This window comes from Polypterus senegalus, chromosome 2 (assembly GCF_016835505.1).
Source record: "Polypterus senegalus isolate Bchr_013 chromosome 2, ASM1683550v1, whole genome shotgun sequence".
In the NCBI taxonomy this organism is placed as follows: domain Eukaryota; kingdom Metazoa; phylum Chordata; class Cladistia; order Polypteriformes; family Polypteridae; genus Polypterus; species Polypterus senegalus.
Genome location: NC_053155.1, coordinates 135,496,160 through 135,517,075, shown reverse-complemented (window position 1 = coordinate 135,517,075; position 20,916 = coordinate 135,496,160). Strand labels below are relative to the sequence as shown.

Genomic DNA, 20,916 nt, shown 5'->3' with positions numbered 1-20,916 from the left:
TGGGAAGTGAACCTTTTTTTTTTTTTTTTTTTGGTTCACAACATGTCACACACCCGACAAACTAAAGGCGACCGATATTGCTCAAATATTTGACGTGTCAAAGAACCATCAGGAGCCCTCAAGCCTCTATTTTAAAACTGACAAAAGTAATTAGTATTAGTAAATCCACTATTCTTTATTCCATGAAGCTTTTAGTGGAAAAAAACATGTCATGGACAAAAGTTTTTTGGAACACTTAGAAATTAAGCCATTGGATTGAAGTGATGCCTTAAGCAAACAAATTACTCTACTTAGCATCACTGGTATTCTTCAGTACAATCAGTCGCTTGCCCTTTTTGAATGGAGCAAATAACTCTCTCAGCTGTATTGTTATTGTGTGCATTACATTGAACATGGAAAGGAGAAGAAAAGACACAATTGTTTAGAGAGTAAAGGAAAATGGTAATAGCCAAGCATGGGCAAGGTAAAGGCTACAAGTCATCCCAAAGAATTTCATGTTCCTTTGACCATGATAGGTAATATTATCTAAAAGTATAAGGTCTGTGAGACCATAGTCAGCCTCCCTAGATGTAATCACAATTAGAAGATTGATGCCAGTTTGCACATAAGGATAGTTTGAATGGTGGAAAAAGAACAATTGAAAACGTCAAGACCATATGAGGGGCTCCCCAGACTGACGACACACATGCACCAACATAGTGAAAGTTTCAAATAAAGTGTATTTTATTAAACAGTAATAACTTTCTCAGTTTCCTCTTCACAAGAATAAACTATTTCAAGGACAAACTCCATAATCACCCTATATACTCCTCCAGGCAAGCTTTGTCCCGTACCTCCTCACCCCAGCTCTGTGAATGAATATATGTGAGGAAGCTTCTTTTATGCAGGGGTCAGAGGGAAGCCACACAAAATAGAGACAGACATTCTCTTTAGCCCCTCCAGTGGTATCTAACAAACCTAGCATGGCTGCCCCATTGGACTACTGCAGATGTGGATCTGGGTATGGTGGCCTAGAAATGCCAGAGGTAAATGCAGTCTTGGTAGGCTGCTTCTCCATGGCAACCCACCACTCTGGCTTCCCTGTACTCAAGAATCAATAGTGTGTCCACCCTCCTGGCTTAGACAGGACACATCCTGCCTCTGAATATTCATTATGGTGGACCCTGTCCAGGCATGGGAAGAGGATCCATCCTGTCCGGGAAGCCAGTTCATCCTGGCTGTCCACTACAACAGATTCAGGCTAACCTTCAAGACAGTCACTCGACCTGTTGGTGTCCGAATGACAGATAAGACACAAGAACCTGACTGGTGTTTGCAATAATGCATGTTGACAATCCTCAGTCATCCTTTGAGAATAGCAAATGGCATCAATGCTGTAAAACCTGAAAGAGGCTTGTCATATTATGAAGTTGGTGAGCTGCCTTAGGTGCCTTGAATCTGTGCAGGGCACAATGAAATAAGATAATCAATGCATTCTGGAGCAAAACGTACTGCACATAGCCGGAAAATTACCCCAAACATACATCAGAGATCACCCAGGAATGGCTTGGACAAATAAAACCAAAAAACATTGCAATGTACTAATATGGCCTGCTGGGAGTACTGATATGAATCCAATTTGTGGAAAGTGTGAAGGACCAAGAACCACCAAACCTAAGATAACTAGATGTGTTTGGTAAAGATTGGGTGAAATTCCATTTGAGAGATGTAGAAGTCACATTCAGAGCTACAGAAAGAGCTTGATTATAGGTATTGCCTTTAAAGGGTATATATGTTACTGGCGATGCCTTTTTTAGTGGTTTTTTTGTTATCTATTGATTTATTTTTTAGTTTTTATTACATTTTATTAACTTTGTATCACTAATCAAAAATGTCCTCATGGGCACAGTTTTGTAAGTAAAAAAATGCAGTTATCTTTCTAATTGTCAAGTTGTATATCTTTCATGTTATAAATTAAGAAATAATTTTACTGTCTTATGGTAGAACTTTTTATAATGTGCTAGGCTTTCAGTATACGCAGATGCAAGAACTAAATGACAAGAGTGCTCAGTCATTTGTTACTTTAACCTGCAAAAATATTTAATAAATGGTTATTTTAATTTCAAAAACTTTTTTTTTTTATTTCCTTTTGCGAGGGGCAAGATTAATGCACACACATACTTCTATTTATTTTTGATCTCTTCTTATGCGAACTATATGTCATCTACCCATTTCAAAACTTTGAAAGTGTATTTTCTTTAGGGAATTCTTAGTTTATTTTTTGAAATACTGTTGAAGTCACTACTTGAATTGTGTTAATTACAATAATAAAAGAAACAGATAAAATGTGTTCATATATAAAGTGTAGCATTTGCATTAAATACTAGTCATCTAATACAGCAACATGTCGGATCATTCAACTTGCAAAACCATAGGTGGGGGGGGGTGTCTGTAATTTAGCAGCACATGTAGCATATTAAACATATTTTGCAGTTGAGAGTACTTATTGACACACTTGTAACATTCCACTACAAGACAATATCTGAAATGCACACCCAATCCATATACAGATTCCATACTGACCAGGTTATCAATCAGACCTGAAATCGTGGCTAGTAGTAGTAGTAAAATGTATTTATATTTCTCTTTTTCCCAAGCTCAAAGCACATCACAAATAGTTAAAGAAATACAATAGGAATGTAAGCAAAGATGAAATTAATAACACAAGGTACACACTAATATCAAACAACAAATAACGCCAAACAGGGGGCTGTGGTTGGAATAAAACTGTAATCATACAATTACATTTTTTTAGTTGAAGTTTGCAGCGTATTAATCTCTATTTTTTGTATTTTCTTCAAGCATATTAATATGTTTGTATAATGCAAAAATAACTGAAATTTTTAATACAAAACGGGTTTTAATAATCACTTGTTTATGCATATTAAATTATTGTTGTTGAACATTTTTGTGTAACAGAAGCAATTGAATAAACAGTGAGAAACTATAATCAGTCAACAGTTTAAAGTATTTTTTTTTAACTAAATCACAATGCAAGTTAGAACCATGAGAGTGCTAGACTATCGATAATTCTGCCTTTATAATGACAGGAAAATGAAAAATAAGATGACTTTGATTTTTCTATTTATTCAGCTAGTTGCTTCAGCCTATTAGTTTATTTGCAGTGGTTTTTCAGGGGATTATATCCTGACCGAAAACAAATGTTCACAAGGGACCAGTGTTGGGAAATGTTACGTCAATATTCTGAATTACAGTATTAGTAAAGTGCACCCCTCTGTTAGGTGAAATTTGAAGGGGAAATCCAAAATGTGGTATGCTTCCTTCAGCAAAGTCCTTACTACAGCTGAAGCATCTGCCTTCCAATGGAAAAAGGCTTCTACCCATTTTGTATACATATCCACAATCATCATCATATACTCAGACCCTTGACATTTCTTGAGTTGCATAAAGTCTATCTAGACATGCACGAAAGGACCTCCGACCTCGGGGTAGGCTGATATGTTTCTTAGGAATCTTATCTATGTTGCATTGCTGACAAATTGCACACTGCATAAATATTTGAACCAAAGTAGGTGTGATACCTGGTGCATGCCATTCTTGTCCCAACTCTTGCATTTCCCAAACCCCCAATTGACAGATGAGTTGGGTCATGCAGAAGGGGAGCTAATTGGGGATATAAGGCAGGGAGGTCAGCTGTTTGGCCTAAAATGTCCACCAGTGACCCTTGAGCTGTCCTTGAACGTCCCACCTCTTGCCACGAGGGGGCAGATACTGGAAGAGGTGTTTTCTTGCATTTTCATAAATGACAGCAGCAAAACCAGGTTTTAAAACTCTGGGCACATCTCCAGATTTTGATGTACATAGGAAACTGTAAGCTGAAATATTTTAGTTTACTGGTATTCAACACAGTGAAATTTATTGTTAGCGATAAGTGTATAAATTAAGCTATATTATATTTTCAATGTTTTTGTATAATAAGTTGGCCTACTTCTCAAAATGTGCCAAAAGAATATAGGGTGACTAAATCCATACTTTGATTTTTTTGAATATTGCAGAAAGTGGCAGAAGTAATTTTAACTTTAATATTGATAGTATCAGTGCAGAGTTCATTTTGTTAATCATTTAAATTACTTTCTCTTACAGATAATTCCACCTGGTGGAAACACCTCGTTTGATGTTGTTTTCCTAGCAAGAGTAGTAGGAAATGTAGAAAATACTTTATTTATTAATACATCACATCATGGAGTGTTCACTTACCAGGTGAGGTTTTGGATAATTTTCCACAAACTGTTTTATATTTAAGGGTGTTTTTGCTATTGTTATACACTATGCTTGTCCATGTAACCACAAATAGAGTGACTTCATGTATCTTTTACAGTGCCATTTGTAATATTTTTTCCTTTTTTTTTTTTTGTGTTTTTCTGAGTGTGTTTGTTTCCTGCAAATACATTCATAATCAGTGCCATTTTGTTTCAGTAAAATGAGAAAACATCTTGACTGTCTGTTTTAATTAACCATAATACTTTATGCATTACATTGGCATTTTTTCCCTCTTCACTGCATTCAAAGTAAAGTCAAGTTGATAAAGGAAACATTTGAATGCCCTGTTACTTTTTCACAGCACTGTATAAAGGATTTGCCACCTTCCTGATTTCTTATTTTTTTGCATGTGAAATGTTTCAGATCATTAAACAAATTTAGACATAATAACCTAAGTAAACACAAATTGCAGTTTTTAAGTGATGATTATATTTACTAAGGAAAAACAAACTATCCAAATACTTTTTTTTACAGCACCGTATCTCTGTTTAAACACATTGGGAAATTTTGGATATCTAAGTTTTAATATATAGAATTTTGTTGATGTTGAACCAATTTGGCAAAGATTTTTTAAATTTCCTCCTTATCACTGTAAAAGATTGGTCAATACCTACAGGAAGCATCAGTGTAGTGGATAAATCTTTGGTCTTCAAACCCTGAGATTGTGGGTTTGAATCCTGCTACTGATGCTGTGTGACAATTATCAAGTCACTTCACCTTCCTGTGCTCCAATTGGGAAAATCAAAAAGAAATGTAACCAGTTATATCAGAAATGTTGTAAGTCATCTTGAATAAAGGTGTCAGTCAAATAAGTAAATGTTAATGCATCTTTTTGTAGTTAATACTCTAGATTGGGTATAATCTTCATTAACTCTTCCCCACCCCATCCAGCAAAAAGCTGATTGATATAATTATGTGATCAAATTTTGGGCTTTCACCTAAAATGTAGCGAGACTGAGCCCTTTTACTGGATTTTCTACTGAGGTATGCAGAATGCTGAATAACGTTTAAAACCAACTTTCCTAGTGAGTCAGTGTGAAGTATACTTTGCCAGTTGACAAAACTGTGTCACTTTTCACATGGAGAATATGCATTGCTTGAATTGCTGTCTTGAGAACCTAGCATCATCTTTGCAAATATGGAGGATCAATTAAATGTGTGGGGTTGTCACAGAGCAATTTTTCTTTCAATTAATCGTTTGCATATAGGTCAGTTTTGTTGTTATGAAGCAAGACTGCTTTAAAAATGGGTTTATTGTGCTGCACATTGTAGTTAATTATAATTTTTGGTTCAATCATTACTATATAACTATTAGGCAGTGTTTATGGAGGTAGAAAAAATGCAAAGCCATTGTTTGAGTTCTTGAGCATGTTCAGTCAACAGATTACAAGAATATTATGTATTTGCAACAAATGTTACATTTTCTGGTAATTTTTTTTTTTTTTTGGACCATTTAGCAAAATAAGTGGAACAGTGAATGAAACAGATCAATTGTTCGTTTTATGGCATGTTATATGCGTAATCATCAATGGCTGTTGATTATGCTTATAATTTACACAACTCGCTCTACTTAAATCAGTGTTAAACGTTTTGGGAGTGTGAAGCTCAGTACAAATAAAGGTTTTATAATTAGTTATATGAAACTTATTTCGATTCAGAAATTCTAAATATATACATGTTAAGTTTGTTATATATTTATGATAAAACGTAATAATAAAAACTGTTTAATTTTCGAATAATAAATGCAAATTGAGAAGGTTGTGCTGCTTATTGTATGACACAAATCCTCAATATTTGTTGTATTGTGAGATAGCTTTAATGTAGTTGTCATTTTCCCTGTTTTGTTGTTTTCTTTTCATTGTAGTATGTCAAAACTTTGCTTTCATATAAGTATGAAGAAGCAAACTAGAGTGGGCCTCTAAATGCTTACATAATTTACCTCATTCACTATAATTTACTTAATATTTTGTTTTCTTAACATTGGTCAAAAGTTAAAATAGTCTTCAAATTTAACATTTTTTAAAATTGATAGGTGGTGTATTGTTTTAACAATACATTTGTTGCCCAAATTAATGTACTTGGAAGAAAACAAAAATCTCCACTGTTTAAAATAAATACATTTTATATAAATTACTGTAACTTGGTTAGAGTTGCCAGAAGACTATGGTGTCGGCTTGATTGTATATCAGACCTTTTGAAATATTTTTAAGATTTTTGACCATCAGACTAAATGCCATATTTGGGGTAAGCCGGGCTGCACAATATCAAAGACAAACCCCACCCCTCCAAATTTGAAGCGTGGTTCAGGGCAGCATATTGCTATGGTGATGCTTCTCTGAAAGGCTTGCTAGGATTGGGGGTAAAATGAATGCAGCAAAATACAAGGAAACCCTTTAGGAAGCCCTGGACATTTATGTCAAAAAAGCCAGTGTTGGAAGCAAGGAAGTCAATACTTTTTCACTGTATAGCTAATGAAAGTGGCACAAGAAACAAATCTTAAAAACAAAGAAAAAATCAGATGGGCCAATATTTTAATGTTGAATCATTCTGAATGCTGGTGACTTCAAACAAGGAATCGGGTGTCTATTAGGCATGTTCCATTCACGAACACTACCTGCTCTATCCAAATATTAATGACTTGAAATATAAACCCATGGTAAAGTCAGAGAAGGTTCTACCCCGTCTTGCTGCCACCTACAAGCCCCGTTATTGACAACAGCAGCTTTCTGTTATCTATGGTGTTGTTTGTGTGTGTTTGCTTATTTATGTATATCTATTTTTGGAACTTGTGTAAAATTTTAATTTCCTATTTGGAGACTTTTATCTATTAATCGATCGGATTAACGGAGAATCAGAAAATTCAAATGAAGATGAGTTAGGCAAAACACATGGTTTCTTTGGAGACAATGAGTGTTATGCAGAGGAGAAACTGATTAAAGTGGTTGATAATGTAGATTGAAAGGCAGAGGATGATTGGGTAAAGTAATGCATGAATGTGAATGAGACAATGGGATGCTAAATATAACATGTTCAGAGGTGAAGTTACATAATTTGAAACCTTGCAGAGCTTGGCGATTGATTAAACCAGTGATGAAGAGATCATTTGTTGATCAACTTTGATTTCTTTTCTATTTAATGATCCCTAAAATATGACTCTAGAACATAATTACTGAAGTGCAAAGTAAAACTTTTTTTTTTTCTTATTTCAGAAAGACATTTATCACATTTGACATTGACAGAGAAAGAAAATTGATTTTGCAGATTATTTAATTATAGATGACACAAACTACATGTAGTTGTAAATAAAACACATCATATTATCCAGTGTTATACAAATTGTCTCGCGTGAAACTGTTGCAGTAAGTACATTTGGTAACTAGTAAATGTGCACTGTAAAGCATTTCATTTCAGTGTAAAAACCTTATGTTTTTGTTTTGTTTCCAAATGTTACCCTATGAAAATATGTTTGATAAACTGTATTTTATGTTTGATTAAGACACTGTACATAATTTTTTAGCAATGTCCTTTTATATAACTTGTTTATAAGCACAACTAATTTTCGTCTTAGGTAGCCTCACAGTCTACTTAACACTGTACCTGTTTTATTTGTGAATGAAGTTAGCACTATTAAAGTTTTCTTTAATTTTCTCCTTTTTAGGTGTTTGGTGTTGGGATTCCCAATCCTTATAGACTCCGACCCTTTATTGGAGCAAGAGTTCCTGTAAATAGCAGTTTTTCTCCTTTAATAAATATACACAACCCACACAGTGAGCCCTTGCAGGTACATTATATTTGTTAAATTTAAAATATGATTGCCTTAGGGTGTTGAAATGTTGTGCCTATTTCACTATGTATTGTGTTAGAAGTGTTTCTGATTGTACTTGAATTTTTTAAAGATTAATTTTAAAATCTGTTTGTTTAACCTGCCACTGCTTTGTATGCTTTTAACTTCTCCAGAGTTTGATTTGTATAACACTTTTTTTGGCTCCTTTTTTTAGTTACATTTTTCTTTTCACATTTGGTTGTTTTCAGGTAGTAGAAATGTACTCAAGCGGTGGTGACTTGCATCTTGAACTCCCTACTGGTCAGCAGGGTGGTACAATAAAGCTGTGGGTATGTATTAAAATTCTAGAAACGGCTATTTTAAATATATTTATTTTGCATGATTGTCTTGTGGCAATTAAAAGGTTCCAAAATCGTCATTATCACAATCACAAACAGTGGGGGAAACAAGCACTTGATCCCCTGCTGAATTTGTAAGTTTGCTTACTTAAAAAGAAATGAACAGTCTAATTTTTTGGTAGGTTCATTTTAATGGAGACAAAATATCAACCATATATTCAGGAAAAAACACGTTGCATAAAAGTTATACATTGATATTTGCATGGCATTGAGAGAATTAAGTATTTGATCCCCTACAACCCAGCCAGAATTCTGACTCCCACAGGAGTGAGTGACACTTCTAATCTCAGCTAGTTATGTGTATAAAGCACACCTGTCCACAGAATCAGATTCTTCAATTCCAACCTATCCACCACCATGGGCAAGACCAACAAGCTGTCAAAGGACATCACGAACAAAGCTGGAATGGACTACAAGACTACCAGCAAGAAGCTTGGTGAGAATGTAACAACTGTTGCTGCAATTATTTGGAAATGGAAGAATTATAAAATGACCATCAATTACCCTTGGTCTGGAGGAGCTTGTTAATGATCTGAAGACAGTTGGGACCACAGTCACCAAGAACACTATTAGTAACGCACTACGCCGTAATGGATTGAAATCTTGCAGTGCCTGCAAGGTCCCCCTGCTCAAAAAGGCACATGTACAGGCTCGTATTATGTTTGCCAGTGAACATCCTATCCTGTCAATTGAGTATGCATCAATCAGAAATGTAAGACATGTGCAGACCTTGAGAGCCATACCAAGATACCAAGAGGCTTTGTTATTTACAAATGAAATAACTGAATAAGCTAAAGGCTTCATTAAAACTATTTCCTCCTCATCATTATTAAATATCAAATGATTATAGAAGCAGAATGTATAAGATGTGTAAAATGTCAGTCCCTTGACAAGTGGACTTGGCAAGGTGGTATGTTGCAAATTAGTAAATATAATCTCTCCTTATTTTTGTATTAAATGTTTTTATTTTTAAATTTTAATTTATTATTTGCATAAGTTTGGCCATTTATTAATTCATGCCTTATTTATAGGCCATGTTTACTTTAGTTCTACTTTTCTGCCTCACTCTGTGCTGTCTATGCAACGCGGCCGCAGAGAACTTAAACAACTTGGCACATCCACATAAAAACGAAAATGGGGAGCTTTCTTGAAGGCTTTTACTGGATGTACCTCGTCGTAAACTGAAATGTATACAAAAGAAACCTACAGGTATTTACAGGTGTAGAACCAAAGACGATGATGATTTTATAAAGCAATACATAGCAGAGAGAATATATTAAACAATAAAATTTTAAAAGACACTTACAAAGCGAGTGATTTCCACGGTCAGATCGAGACAAAGAGAAGCATGTAGACCGAGGTCTAAATTGCTGCGTACCACAAATAATCGGACACGGGTTTATATACCTAAAAATTTGAAACGAGATAAAGGGGTGCCTATGTGAGACACATGGGGTGTATTGTATTTAAATGCTTATTATGGGACCTACAGGCTTTACGCGAGTTTCATAGACATTTATAACACCACTGTGAGTGTGTGAAGTGACTGACAGATGTGTTAATAAATGACAAGACGAAGGGGGAGCGGGAGCACAGTCTGACAAATAACAGTCACAACTAACAACATGTGGGGCAGAACATCTACCATGATTGACATTTTCCCAGGTAAACTTTTGGATCGGATTAATTTATTTATTTTGTTTTTTATTTTTTAATTAAATCTTCACACATATTGAAGTGCTAAAATGCTGCAAACATTGTTTAATTTGCTTCAGTTTACTTCACTGGTGGAATCAGAGACTTACACACTGTAGTTCTATGTGCATCCTACATCCCCACCCACCCCCTTAATAAAACTAGCAAGCAATTAGCAAGTTGAATGCAAATTTCAGATTGTATATTTTAAACAAAAAGTCAATTTCCAATCTGCTGCTGGTAAATTGGTACATCACTAATTTATATATATATATATATATATATATTTTTAAGTATCACTTTCTCTGCATGGTGTCCAATCCAATTCTCACTTTTTTGCCATTTTTACAAACTTGTATTCATCCAAAAAAAATTTTTCTATAATACTTTATACTAATTGTTTGATTAAAAAAATGTAATCTAGATTTTCTTTTCGCCTCCTTTTATTGCCTCCTTTTCTTATGTGATATACAGTACATTTGTTCATCACTCTGAGAATTATAGTTTGTTGATAGTTTTATAATTTTTTTTTCTTGTTTTGGTAATGGTAATACAGGAAATTCCGCCATTTGAAACCAAGGGTGTAATGAGGGCCAGCTTTTCCTCACGCGATGCTGATAATCACACAGCTTTTATAAGGATAAAGACTAATATGTCTGCTGATGAGTTCATAATATTACCGGTGGAAGTAGAGGTTACTTCAGGTAGGAATTATTATATCATTGGCTAATGTTGATCGACACTATTATCAGTGACTTCATTTGTAATTTATTACCTTTTTTCTTTTTTTGCTGCTGTTCTACAGCACCTGGAATCTACTCATCAGTAGAAATGTTAGATTTTGGGACTCTGCGATCACAAGGTAAGAAGTTCATATAGAAAAAAAAAGAATTTTCTCAATTTAATGGTAAAAAAAGCCTTTTTTTCCCTCCAACAATGAAATGAAGGAAATGTACTTTGGAATTGAGGAACCCAACCAAGATGGCTTGCAAAATAAAATGTGCATTTTAGGCATGTGCTTCTTCCATTGAAAAGAATTGTGTAATTTGTTCGAATAGATTAATAAATTGCATTTCAGACCAGTCCAGACATCATTATTATGAACATGGAGAGAAAGCTAATAAGCTTTTAGCGCAACAAATTCACAAGCAAGATGTACGCAACGCAATCTCGGTAATTACTAACACGAACGGAGATAAAATCATCGAACACAAAAATATAATGTACACTTTTAGAGACTACTATAAATCACTATATACTACTGAGTTTAAAGAAGACAATATACAATCTAATGCATTTCTGGATACATTACAGATACCACAAATTGACGCTTTTAGTGTGGAGGAACTCGATAAACCTCTGTCATTATCAGAATTACTGGATGCTATAAAGTCACTCGAAGGTGGAAAAGCAGCAGGCCCTGACGGCTACCCTGCAGAGTTTTACAAGAAATTCTCCGCTTAGCTAGCTCCCCTCCTATTAGCAACATTTACAGAAGCCAGAGATAACCAATCTCTTCCACAAACCTTTCGCCAAGCACTAATCACTGTCTTTCCAAAACAAAATAAGGACTTATTACAATGTGCATCATACAGACCAATTTCACTTCTGAATAACGACGTTAAAATACTCTCTAAAATCATAGCTAGAAGGATGGAGAAAGTGCTCCCCTCGGTAATATCACAAGACCAAACTGGATTTATTAGGGGCCACACTTATCTTCAAATCTTCGATGCCTGTTTAATGTAATATACTCACCAACTAAATCAAACACCCCAGAAATATTATTTTCATTGGATGCAGAAAAAGCATTCGACATGATTGAATGGAAATACCTTTTACTATTTTGGAGAAGTTTGGGTTTGGCCCAACATTTGTGCATGGATTAAATTACTGTATACTAACCCAGAAGCTTCAGTTTGCATCAATAACATTTGCTCAGACTACTTTAAACTAGAACGTGGCACAAGACAAGGATGCCCTTTGTCACCACTGCTGTTTGCAATTGCCATTGAACCACTGGCAATACATTGTCGAAATACTGATCAGATAAAGGGGATTAGCAGAGAAGGACTGGAACAGAAAATCTCATTATATGCAGATGACATGGTACTGTATATATCGGACCCAGAAAATTCTGTGCCTGCAGTCTTAGCAGCACTCACAGAATTTCAAAAGCTCTCTGGTCTCAGAATTAATCTGAATAAAAGTGTACTCTTTCCGTGAATTCGCAAGCATATAATATTAGATTAGACACCCTTCCTTTTATCATTGCAGAACAGTTTAAATACCTCGGGGTAAACATCACAAGTAAACATAAAGCTCTTATCAACAAAATTTGTCGCCTGCATGGAAAAAATTAAACAAGACTTGCATAGATGGTCAACCCTTCATCTCACACTAGCTGGAAGAATTAACACTGTTAAGATGAATATTCTTCCTAAGCTCCTTTTTATTTCAAAACATACCAATATACATTAATAAATCGTTCTTTAAGCAATTAGATTCAACAATAACCTCATTTATTTGGAATTCTAAACATCCACGCATCAAAAGAGCGACCCTACAAAGACAAAAGGCAGAAGGCGGCATGGCTCTACCTAACTTCCAGTTTTATTACTGGGCAAATATACAGTCGATAAGAACCTGGACACAAATAGAAGAACATACACAGGCATGGACCGCAATAGAAGTAAAATCCTGCAGTACTTCTTTGTATTCCTTGCTTGTGCTCCAATAAACACACGCTATCGGCAATACACTAATAACCCAATTGTGCTCCACTCACTTAGAATCTGGAACCAATGTAGAAAGCATTTTAAGACGGAGAAGCTTCTTTCTGTGGCACCCTGCAAAAGAACCACCTCTTTCAACCCTCACAAACATATGCAGTTTTAATATCTGGAAAAATTTGGAATTAACTTGCTTAGAGATCTTTATATAGACAACGCCTTTGCATCCTATGAACAATTACATTCCAAATTTAACATTCCAGCTACAAATTTCTTTCACTATCTTCAAATCAGGAACTTTGTTAAACAGAACCTTCCAGATTTTCCTCATCTTGCACCCTCATCCACGCTGGAAAAATTATTGCTCAATTTCAAGGAGTTAGACTCCATCTCTACAATATATAAAATCCTTTTACAATCCCTTCCTTTCAAAGATCCAAGAGGACACTGGGAAAATGACCTCTCAATTAATATATCAGAAAAGGAGTGGAAAGTAGCAATGCAGAGAATTCACTCAAGCTCCATATGCAAAGCATACAATTATACAACTCAAAATTATATATCGAGCACATCTGTCTCGACTAAAACTCTCCAAAATGTTTCCAGGGCATGATCCAACCTGCGAACGTTGCAACCAAGCCCCAGCCTCACTAGGTCACATGTTCTGGGCCTGCACCAAATTAACATTATTCTGGACAAAAATTTTAATTACCTCTCAGACAGCCTTGGACTCACAATCCCTCCTAACCCATTAACAGCTGTGTTTGGGGTTCTTCCAGAGGGTCTTAAAGTGGAGAAAGACAAACAAATTGTGATTGCATTCACTACACTGTTGGCACGCAGACTTATTCTGATAAACTGGAAGAACCCAAACTCTCCTCTTTTAAGTCAGTGGGAAACTGATGTGTTATATTATTTAAAATTGGAAAAAATCAAATACTCAGTTAGAGGATCTGTGCAGACTTTTTTCAAAACATGGCAGGATCTAATCAGTAATATTTTGAAATGAGTTTATAAAGCACAGAGAATTTGTTGATTTAGGTATTTTTACAAGCCTTAAATTTTACACCGTTTGGCTTGCTCTCTCTCTCAAGGGTGGGGATCGATCTGTTCTTAGCATAATTCTTTTTTTTTGTAAAAACTTGATTGCTATGTATTGATTGTAATAAAATTGATAAATAAATAAATTAAAAAAAATGCATTTTATAGAGGACTGCAAATTACTCACTAATGGGAATATGAAGCTTATGTTCAAATACAAGAAAGCCTCTCCCAGTTGTTAATCCATCGTTAGCCCTTAATGCAAACCATGCAGTCCTCTTGCAGTAACCGTGGATATAAACTGCTCAAAAAAATTAAAGGAATACTTTGAAAACACATCAGATCTCAATGGGAAAAAAAATCTTGCTGGATATCTATACTGATATGGACTGGGTAATGTGTTAGGAACAAAAAGATACCACATCGTTTGGAAATGAAAATGATCATCCTACAGAGTGCTGAATTCAAAGACACCCTGAAAATCAAAGTGACAAAATAATGCAGCAGGCTAGTTCATTTGCCGAAATTTCATTGCAGCAACTCAAAATCGTACTCGGTTGTCTGTATGCCCCTCCACCAAATGCTTGTATGTATGCCTGACAACGTTGGGGCATGCTCCTCATGAAACAACAGATGGTATCCTAGGTCAGATCTGGACCAGCTCATCACTGAGCTCCTGACGGTGTCAGATGGACCAAAACATAATGTCCCAGAGGTGTTCTATTGAATTTAGGTCAGGTGAGTGCGGGGTCCAGTCAATGGTATCAATTCTTTCATCCCCCAGGAACTGCCTGCATACAGTTCGCCACAAGAGGTCGGGCATTTTTGTGTACCAGGAGGAACCCAGGACTAAGGTCTGACAGTGGGTCCAAGGCTTTCATCCTGATACCTAATGGCAGTCCAGCTGCCATTGTCTAGCCTGTAGAGGTCTCTGCGTCCCTCCATGGATATGCCTCCCCAGACCATCACTGACCCACCACCAAACCGGCCATGCTGAATGATGTTACAGGCAGCATAATGTTCTCCAAGGCTTTTCCAGACCCTTTCACGTCTGTCACATGTGCTCAGGGTGAACCTGCTGTCATCTGTGAAAAGCACAGGGCACTAGTGGTGGTCCTGCCAATTCTGGTATTCTATGGCAAATGCCAATCAAGCTCCACAGTGCCGGGCAGTGAACACAGGGCCCACTAGGGGACGTTGGGCCCTAAAATACCCTCATGAAGTCTGTTTCTGATTGTTTGGTCAGAGACATTGACACCAGTAGCCTGCTGGAGGTCATTTTGTAGGGCTCTGGCAGTGCTCATCCTGTTCCTCCTTGCCCAAAGGAGCAGATACTGGTCCTGCTGATGGGTTAAAGACCTTCTACGGCCCTGTCCAGCTCTCTTAGAGTAACTAACTGCCTGTCTCCTGGAATTTCCTCCATGTCCTTGAGACTGTACTGGGAGACACAATGTCACGTATTGATGTGCCATCCTGGAGAAGTTGGACTACCTGTGCAAACTCTGTAGGGTCCAGGTATATCGTTGGTAGTGACACCAACTGTAGCCAGATGCAAAACTAGTGAAGAACAGTCAGAAAAGATGAGAAGGGAAAAACGTCAGTGGCCTCCACCTGTTAAACCATTCCTGTTTTGGAGGTCATCACATTGTTGCCCCTTTAGTGCACCTGTTGTTAATTTCATTAACACCAAAGCAGCTGAAACTACTTAACAGCCCCCTTTGCTAATTAACTGACCAGATCAATATAGCAGAAGTTTCATTTACTTGATGCTGTACTGTTTTTAAAAAGTGTTCCTTTAATTTTTTGAGCAGTATGTAGGCACTCACTTTACGCATACACAGTAGTTTATCCTGTTAAGTTACATGAGACCGTGATTGAGTAGACTCTCAAGAATTGTTTTTGATTGTTTTTTTTTGTGGTAAGTGACAAGGAAATATATTTACAAGGGTTATTCAGAGGTTTTGAGCTAATACCTGATAGGGATAATCTATAAGGTTTTGAACTCATACTGGATGGGAATAATTTGTGTTACTGGTTTTGTAAGTAGTTTGAAGTAGCACCTGTGCTCTAGAACATCCGAAAACAAGATTCTGTCATCTGTGGTTTATAGTACATGTTTCATATTTCAGAAATTTCAGAATCATTCACATATAATGCTATCACTGAATTTCTGTTCGTTAGGGAGCAATGGAGGAGGTTCAGTCTCATTTAATTAAGGTGTACCTGGACCAGTCTTCCATTCACATTTCACACTTATGTTGTGGACTGCCGAATGGCTTGACGGCGGGTTTATCTCTTGATAGTGATCCAAGGTCTGAGAGGCTTTTGACCTCAAAGACAGAAAGAAATTTTCACCATGGAGCAAAGAATTGGAGTGACAGTGTGTTAGATAGCAGACAATAAGGGAAGGTTTGTGTATTTTGAATGTTAACTTCTGAAATAATGTATCACTTTCAAGGAAAATTCTAGGTTAATGATTTCTGACTGGAAGAAGTTTAAAGAAGTGAAACTTGGCTATGCCCAAGAGCCAAAATAGTTACAGAACCAGTGAAAAAATGTTGCTTCCCCAACTATAAAGAAATTCGGTGCAGACAACATTGTGTGCATATTTTTTAGGATGTTGCAGGTGAAGTCCATTATTTATTACATGCTTTAAAAGGCCCTCATTAATGGTCAAAATTACAATACCACCTGTTCATATTTCTGAATGTTCACCTCCATTAAATGCACTATGCCAATGATAAATATGTCAAGTGGTTTATTGCACAATGAAGATAAATCATTTTAGCTTAGTGATATAGAAAGTTACATAAATGTTATAAAATAACATTGTTAGTGTTTACTGGGATTATGTTTAAAAGTAATTTGGAGGCTATGTCCCCTGCTCGCTTTTCTCGCCAACCCCCATGTTGTCATTATGCACTAGTCATTTCCCAGATCTGCTGCTTGCGACGAATCATGCTGTGCTTTTGGATAAACACAAATATCAACCCTGTCTTTGATATCTCAGTTTTTCAAAACTATTACCACTGACAATTCATCACATGTTGGTTTATTACAGTATATATGCGAGATAGATATATATATATATATATATCTATATCTATCTATCTATCTTTCGGATTCATATAGAAATCCAAGAAAACTTTAGTTGGCCGTGTTTTTCAGGTAAATTTTGTGAAAAGTACGATACTTTCGGACGTATGGATTTGTATCCATTATTGGCTGTAGAATTCTAATACGTTTCTAATTTCAAGTCCCTCAATATGATATTTTGTGCCAAGAGATTTAAACATGCCTCGGGCCAGAAATAAGACAAAGAGTCGAAGACAAAGTAGAGTGTCATAAAGAGGTTCAAAAACATTGACGTGATACGCATGCAGAGCAGATTAGAGATTATGAAAGTATTAAAATTCGAAAGTCTCAAAAAACTGAATCAGCGCTAACAAACAAATTATTACTCGGTGAAATAATGGAACAGCGAAAAGAGATGGAATATATGGACATAGTTGATATGACAGAAGTATGTAGATATTGTTTGGCTTTAAAGTTTAAGTTGGAGAATTGTCCATCCATCCATCCATTTTCAAACCCGCTGAATCCGAATACAGGGTCACGGGGGTCTGCTGGAGCCAATCCCAGCCAACACAGGGTACAAGGCAGGAACCAATCCTGGGCAGGGTGCCAACCCACCGCAGGACACACACCCACACACCAAGCACACACTTGGGCCAATTTAGAATCGCCAATCCACCTAACCTGCATGTCTTTGGATTGTGGGAGGAAACCGGAGCGCCCGGAGGAAACCCACACAGACACGGGAGAACATGCAAACTCCACGCAGGGAGGACCCGGGAAGCGAACCCAGGTCTCCTAACTGCAAGGCAGCAGCACTACCACTGCGCCACCGTGCCGCCTTTGGAGAATTGTAGATCATTTAATTCATGATGCCATCTGGAAAAAAGTAGAGTTTCTTCCCAATGAAGAGGCGTATCCGCGAGAATTAATATTTGTTGTTTGGTGAAATCCACAAACACTTAGGGCAAAATCTTAGAATCTACAATAATCTGTTCGCGTTCGGAACATTCAATGCTCAAACATAATTAAAGCTACTACAAGTTTAATTTCGAAGAAACCACAATTCAGTCAGGTTTATATTTGATCATGGAAAAGCGATGCAACAATGAATTGAAAGAGTTCAACGATTGACATATTAGAAATTATATAGCCAATAGTAGATTAAAATCCATACGTCCCAAATTATTGCACTTTATGTGAACTTTTAAGAGGTTTTCTTGGATTTCTATATGAATTTGAAAGATCATGGTCGCATCTATACTAATAAAAGGCTAAGCCTTCACTGACTGACTCGCTCACTCACTCATCACTAATTCTCCAACTTCCCGTGTAGGTAGAAGGCTGAAATTTGGCAGGCTCATTCCTTACAGCTAACTTACAAAAGTTGGGCAGGTTTCATTTGGAAATTTTACACGTAATGGTCATAACTGAAAGCTATTTTTCTTCATATACTGTAATGGAGTTGAGCTCGAAAGCTGTGGGGGCGGAGTTTCATGTGACATCATCACGCCTCCCACGTAATCACGTGAACTGACTGTCAACGCACTACATAGAAAACCAGGAAGAGCTCCAAAAAGTGCTGAAGAAAACATGCATTATATAATTGAGAAGGCAGCGAAACAATAAGAAGCGAGCGAGAGACATATACAACCATATTCATGAGTGCTGCTCCTTCGGAAACAAAGCAAGGTGTTAACCCAAAGTTTAAATTAAGTTCATAGACACGCTGCTGCTGGCTTTTGTCATGCCCACGGGTAATGCAGGATACAAGTTTAATGATAGGACGCAGGATATAAACGAGAGTTTTGATCACTTTGTAACTAAGTTAAAACTGCAGGTGAAGGGCTGTGCTTATGCAAATTCCGAGAGGCTGTGTTTGTTGGGGATTGACAGTTAAGGCGGGTGGGGGAGTCACGTCATCATCTCCCCTCCAATTCACCTCATTTCGCTCTGAGCTGAGCTCCGCGGCTAACACAGTCTTACAGAAATGACTTTGTGACGCTGCTACCAGATACTCACAGAAATATCCACATGTTAATACACACGCTGTCTCTAGAGTTTCTCCACACTGAATCCTCCAGGCACTACTTACAAAAGGTTACATTGACAATCGTGTTACGTTATTTCTAAAATGTTTCCTTTTCTTAGCACAAGCACAGCTGAGAAGCTTCGATGCATGTGCTCCATAACGTGTTAAAAAATAATGCATTTAATCACACTTTCAATTCCAAGCAAAGTGGAACTTCTGTCAAAGCATGATTTCCTGGTACACCGATTACATTGATCAGTGCTTCCCGATTTATTTTACCCTCGCACCCCCTTGGTTTGAGAAGAAGTATGAAAAAATATGAGGTTAACACAAAAAAACAGATCACCAATTGAATCTTTATGAATAATCGATTCACCATCAATAATTGTTTTGGTAAAGCCATACTCAGTGTAATCCTCATTCCATTTTATAAATTTTCTGACACTAGCCATGATTAAATGAATGGTAAAAAAGTAAGAGCAAAGCGAGGGTGACTTATTCAGGTAGGCAGGCGACAGCTCAATAGCTCGAATTTGGATATAAGTAGGTTCTATTTAGTCGCCAGAAATATCTTTGGTAGGAATGGAAGTTGAATTTAGTCTTTAAATTTCTATGGTAAAGAAAACGTTGAGCAATGATGACTAAATTTAACTATATAAAGTCAAAACTTGAATATATAAAGTCATTCCCAAATACATAAAGTCAAAACCTGAGTATATAAACTCAGCGCTGGAATATATAAAGTCAGCGTCAGAATATATAAAGTCAGTGCTGGAATATCCATCCATTTCCCAACCCGTTGAATCCAACCACATGGTCACGGGGATCTGCTGGAGCCAATCCCAGCCAACACTGGGCGCAAGGCAGGAACCAATCCTGGGAAGGGCACATGCATCATTTTCAAAACATTAACCGAACAGTGTTTTTTTTTATTTATTTTTTCTGAATACGTTCTTGTTAACTTAGTCCGATGTTGACTTTATATAATCAGGAATGACTTTATATATTCCGACGATGACTTTATATATTCCGACACTGAATTTATATATACCGACGCTGACTTTATATATTCGGGAATAACTTTATATATTCAAGTTTTGACTTTATACATTCAGAAAAAAGGTTTGACTTTATATATACCGACGCCGACTTTATATATTCAGAAAATAAATGTGTTTGCCTGTTTGGCACCCCATGGTATATGGGTGTGTGTATATATGTACACATGTATGTATATACAGTGGTGTGAAAAACTATTTGCCCCCTTCCTGATTTCTTATTCTTTTACATGTTTGTCACACACAATTTTTCTGATCATCAAACACATTTAACCATTAGTCAAATATAACACAAGTAAACACAAAATGCAGTTTTTAAATGATGGTTTTTATTATTTAGGGAGAAAAAATCCAAACCTACATGGCCCTGTGTGAAAAAGTAATTGCCCCCTGAGCCTAATAACTGGTTGGGCCACCCTTAGCAGCAATAACTGCAATCAAGCGTTTGCGATAACTTGCAATGAGTCTTTTACAGCGCTCTGAAGGAATTTTGCCCCAGTCATCTTTGCAGAATTGTTGTAATTCAGCTTTATTTGAGGGTTTTCTAGCATGAACCGCCTTTTTAAGGTCATGCCATAGCATCTCAATTGGATTCAGGTCAGGACTTTGACTAGGCCACTCCAAAGTCTTCATTTTGTTTTTCTTCAGCCATTCAGAGGTGGATTTGCTGGTGTGTTTTGGGTCATTGTCCTGTTGCAGCACCCAAGATCGCTTCAGCCTGAGTTGACGAACAGATGGCTGGACATTCTCCTTTAGGATTTTTTGGTAGATAGTAGAATTC

The 20,916-nt window shown here is 36.6% G+C and overlaps 1 protein-coding gene across 1 annotated transcript in view; it reads left to right on the top strand.

Annotated features, from left to right (window-relative positions):
• Positions 1-20,916, top strand: part of tmem131 (transmembrane protein 131) — a 199,055-nt gene that overhangs the window by 99,139 nt on the left and 79,000 nt on the right. The window contains exons 6-10 of the mRNA XM_039744684.1: positions 4,144-4,260; positions 7,979-8,101; positions 8,353-8,433; positions 10,754-10,901; positions 11,003-11,059. Of these exons, the coding sequence (XP_039600618.1) occupies positions 4,144-4,260; positions 7,979-8,101; positions 8,353-8,433; positions 10,754-10,901; positions 11,003-11,059 (526 nt within the window). The remainder of the gene's footprint in view (positions 1-4,143; positions 4,261-7,978; positions 8,102-8,352; positions 8,434-10,753; positions 10,902-11,002; positions 11,060-20,916) is intronic.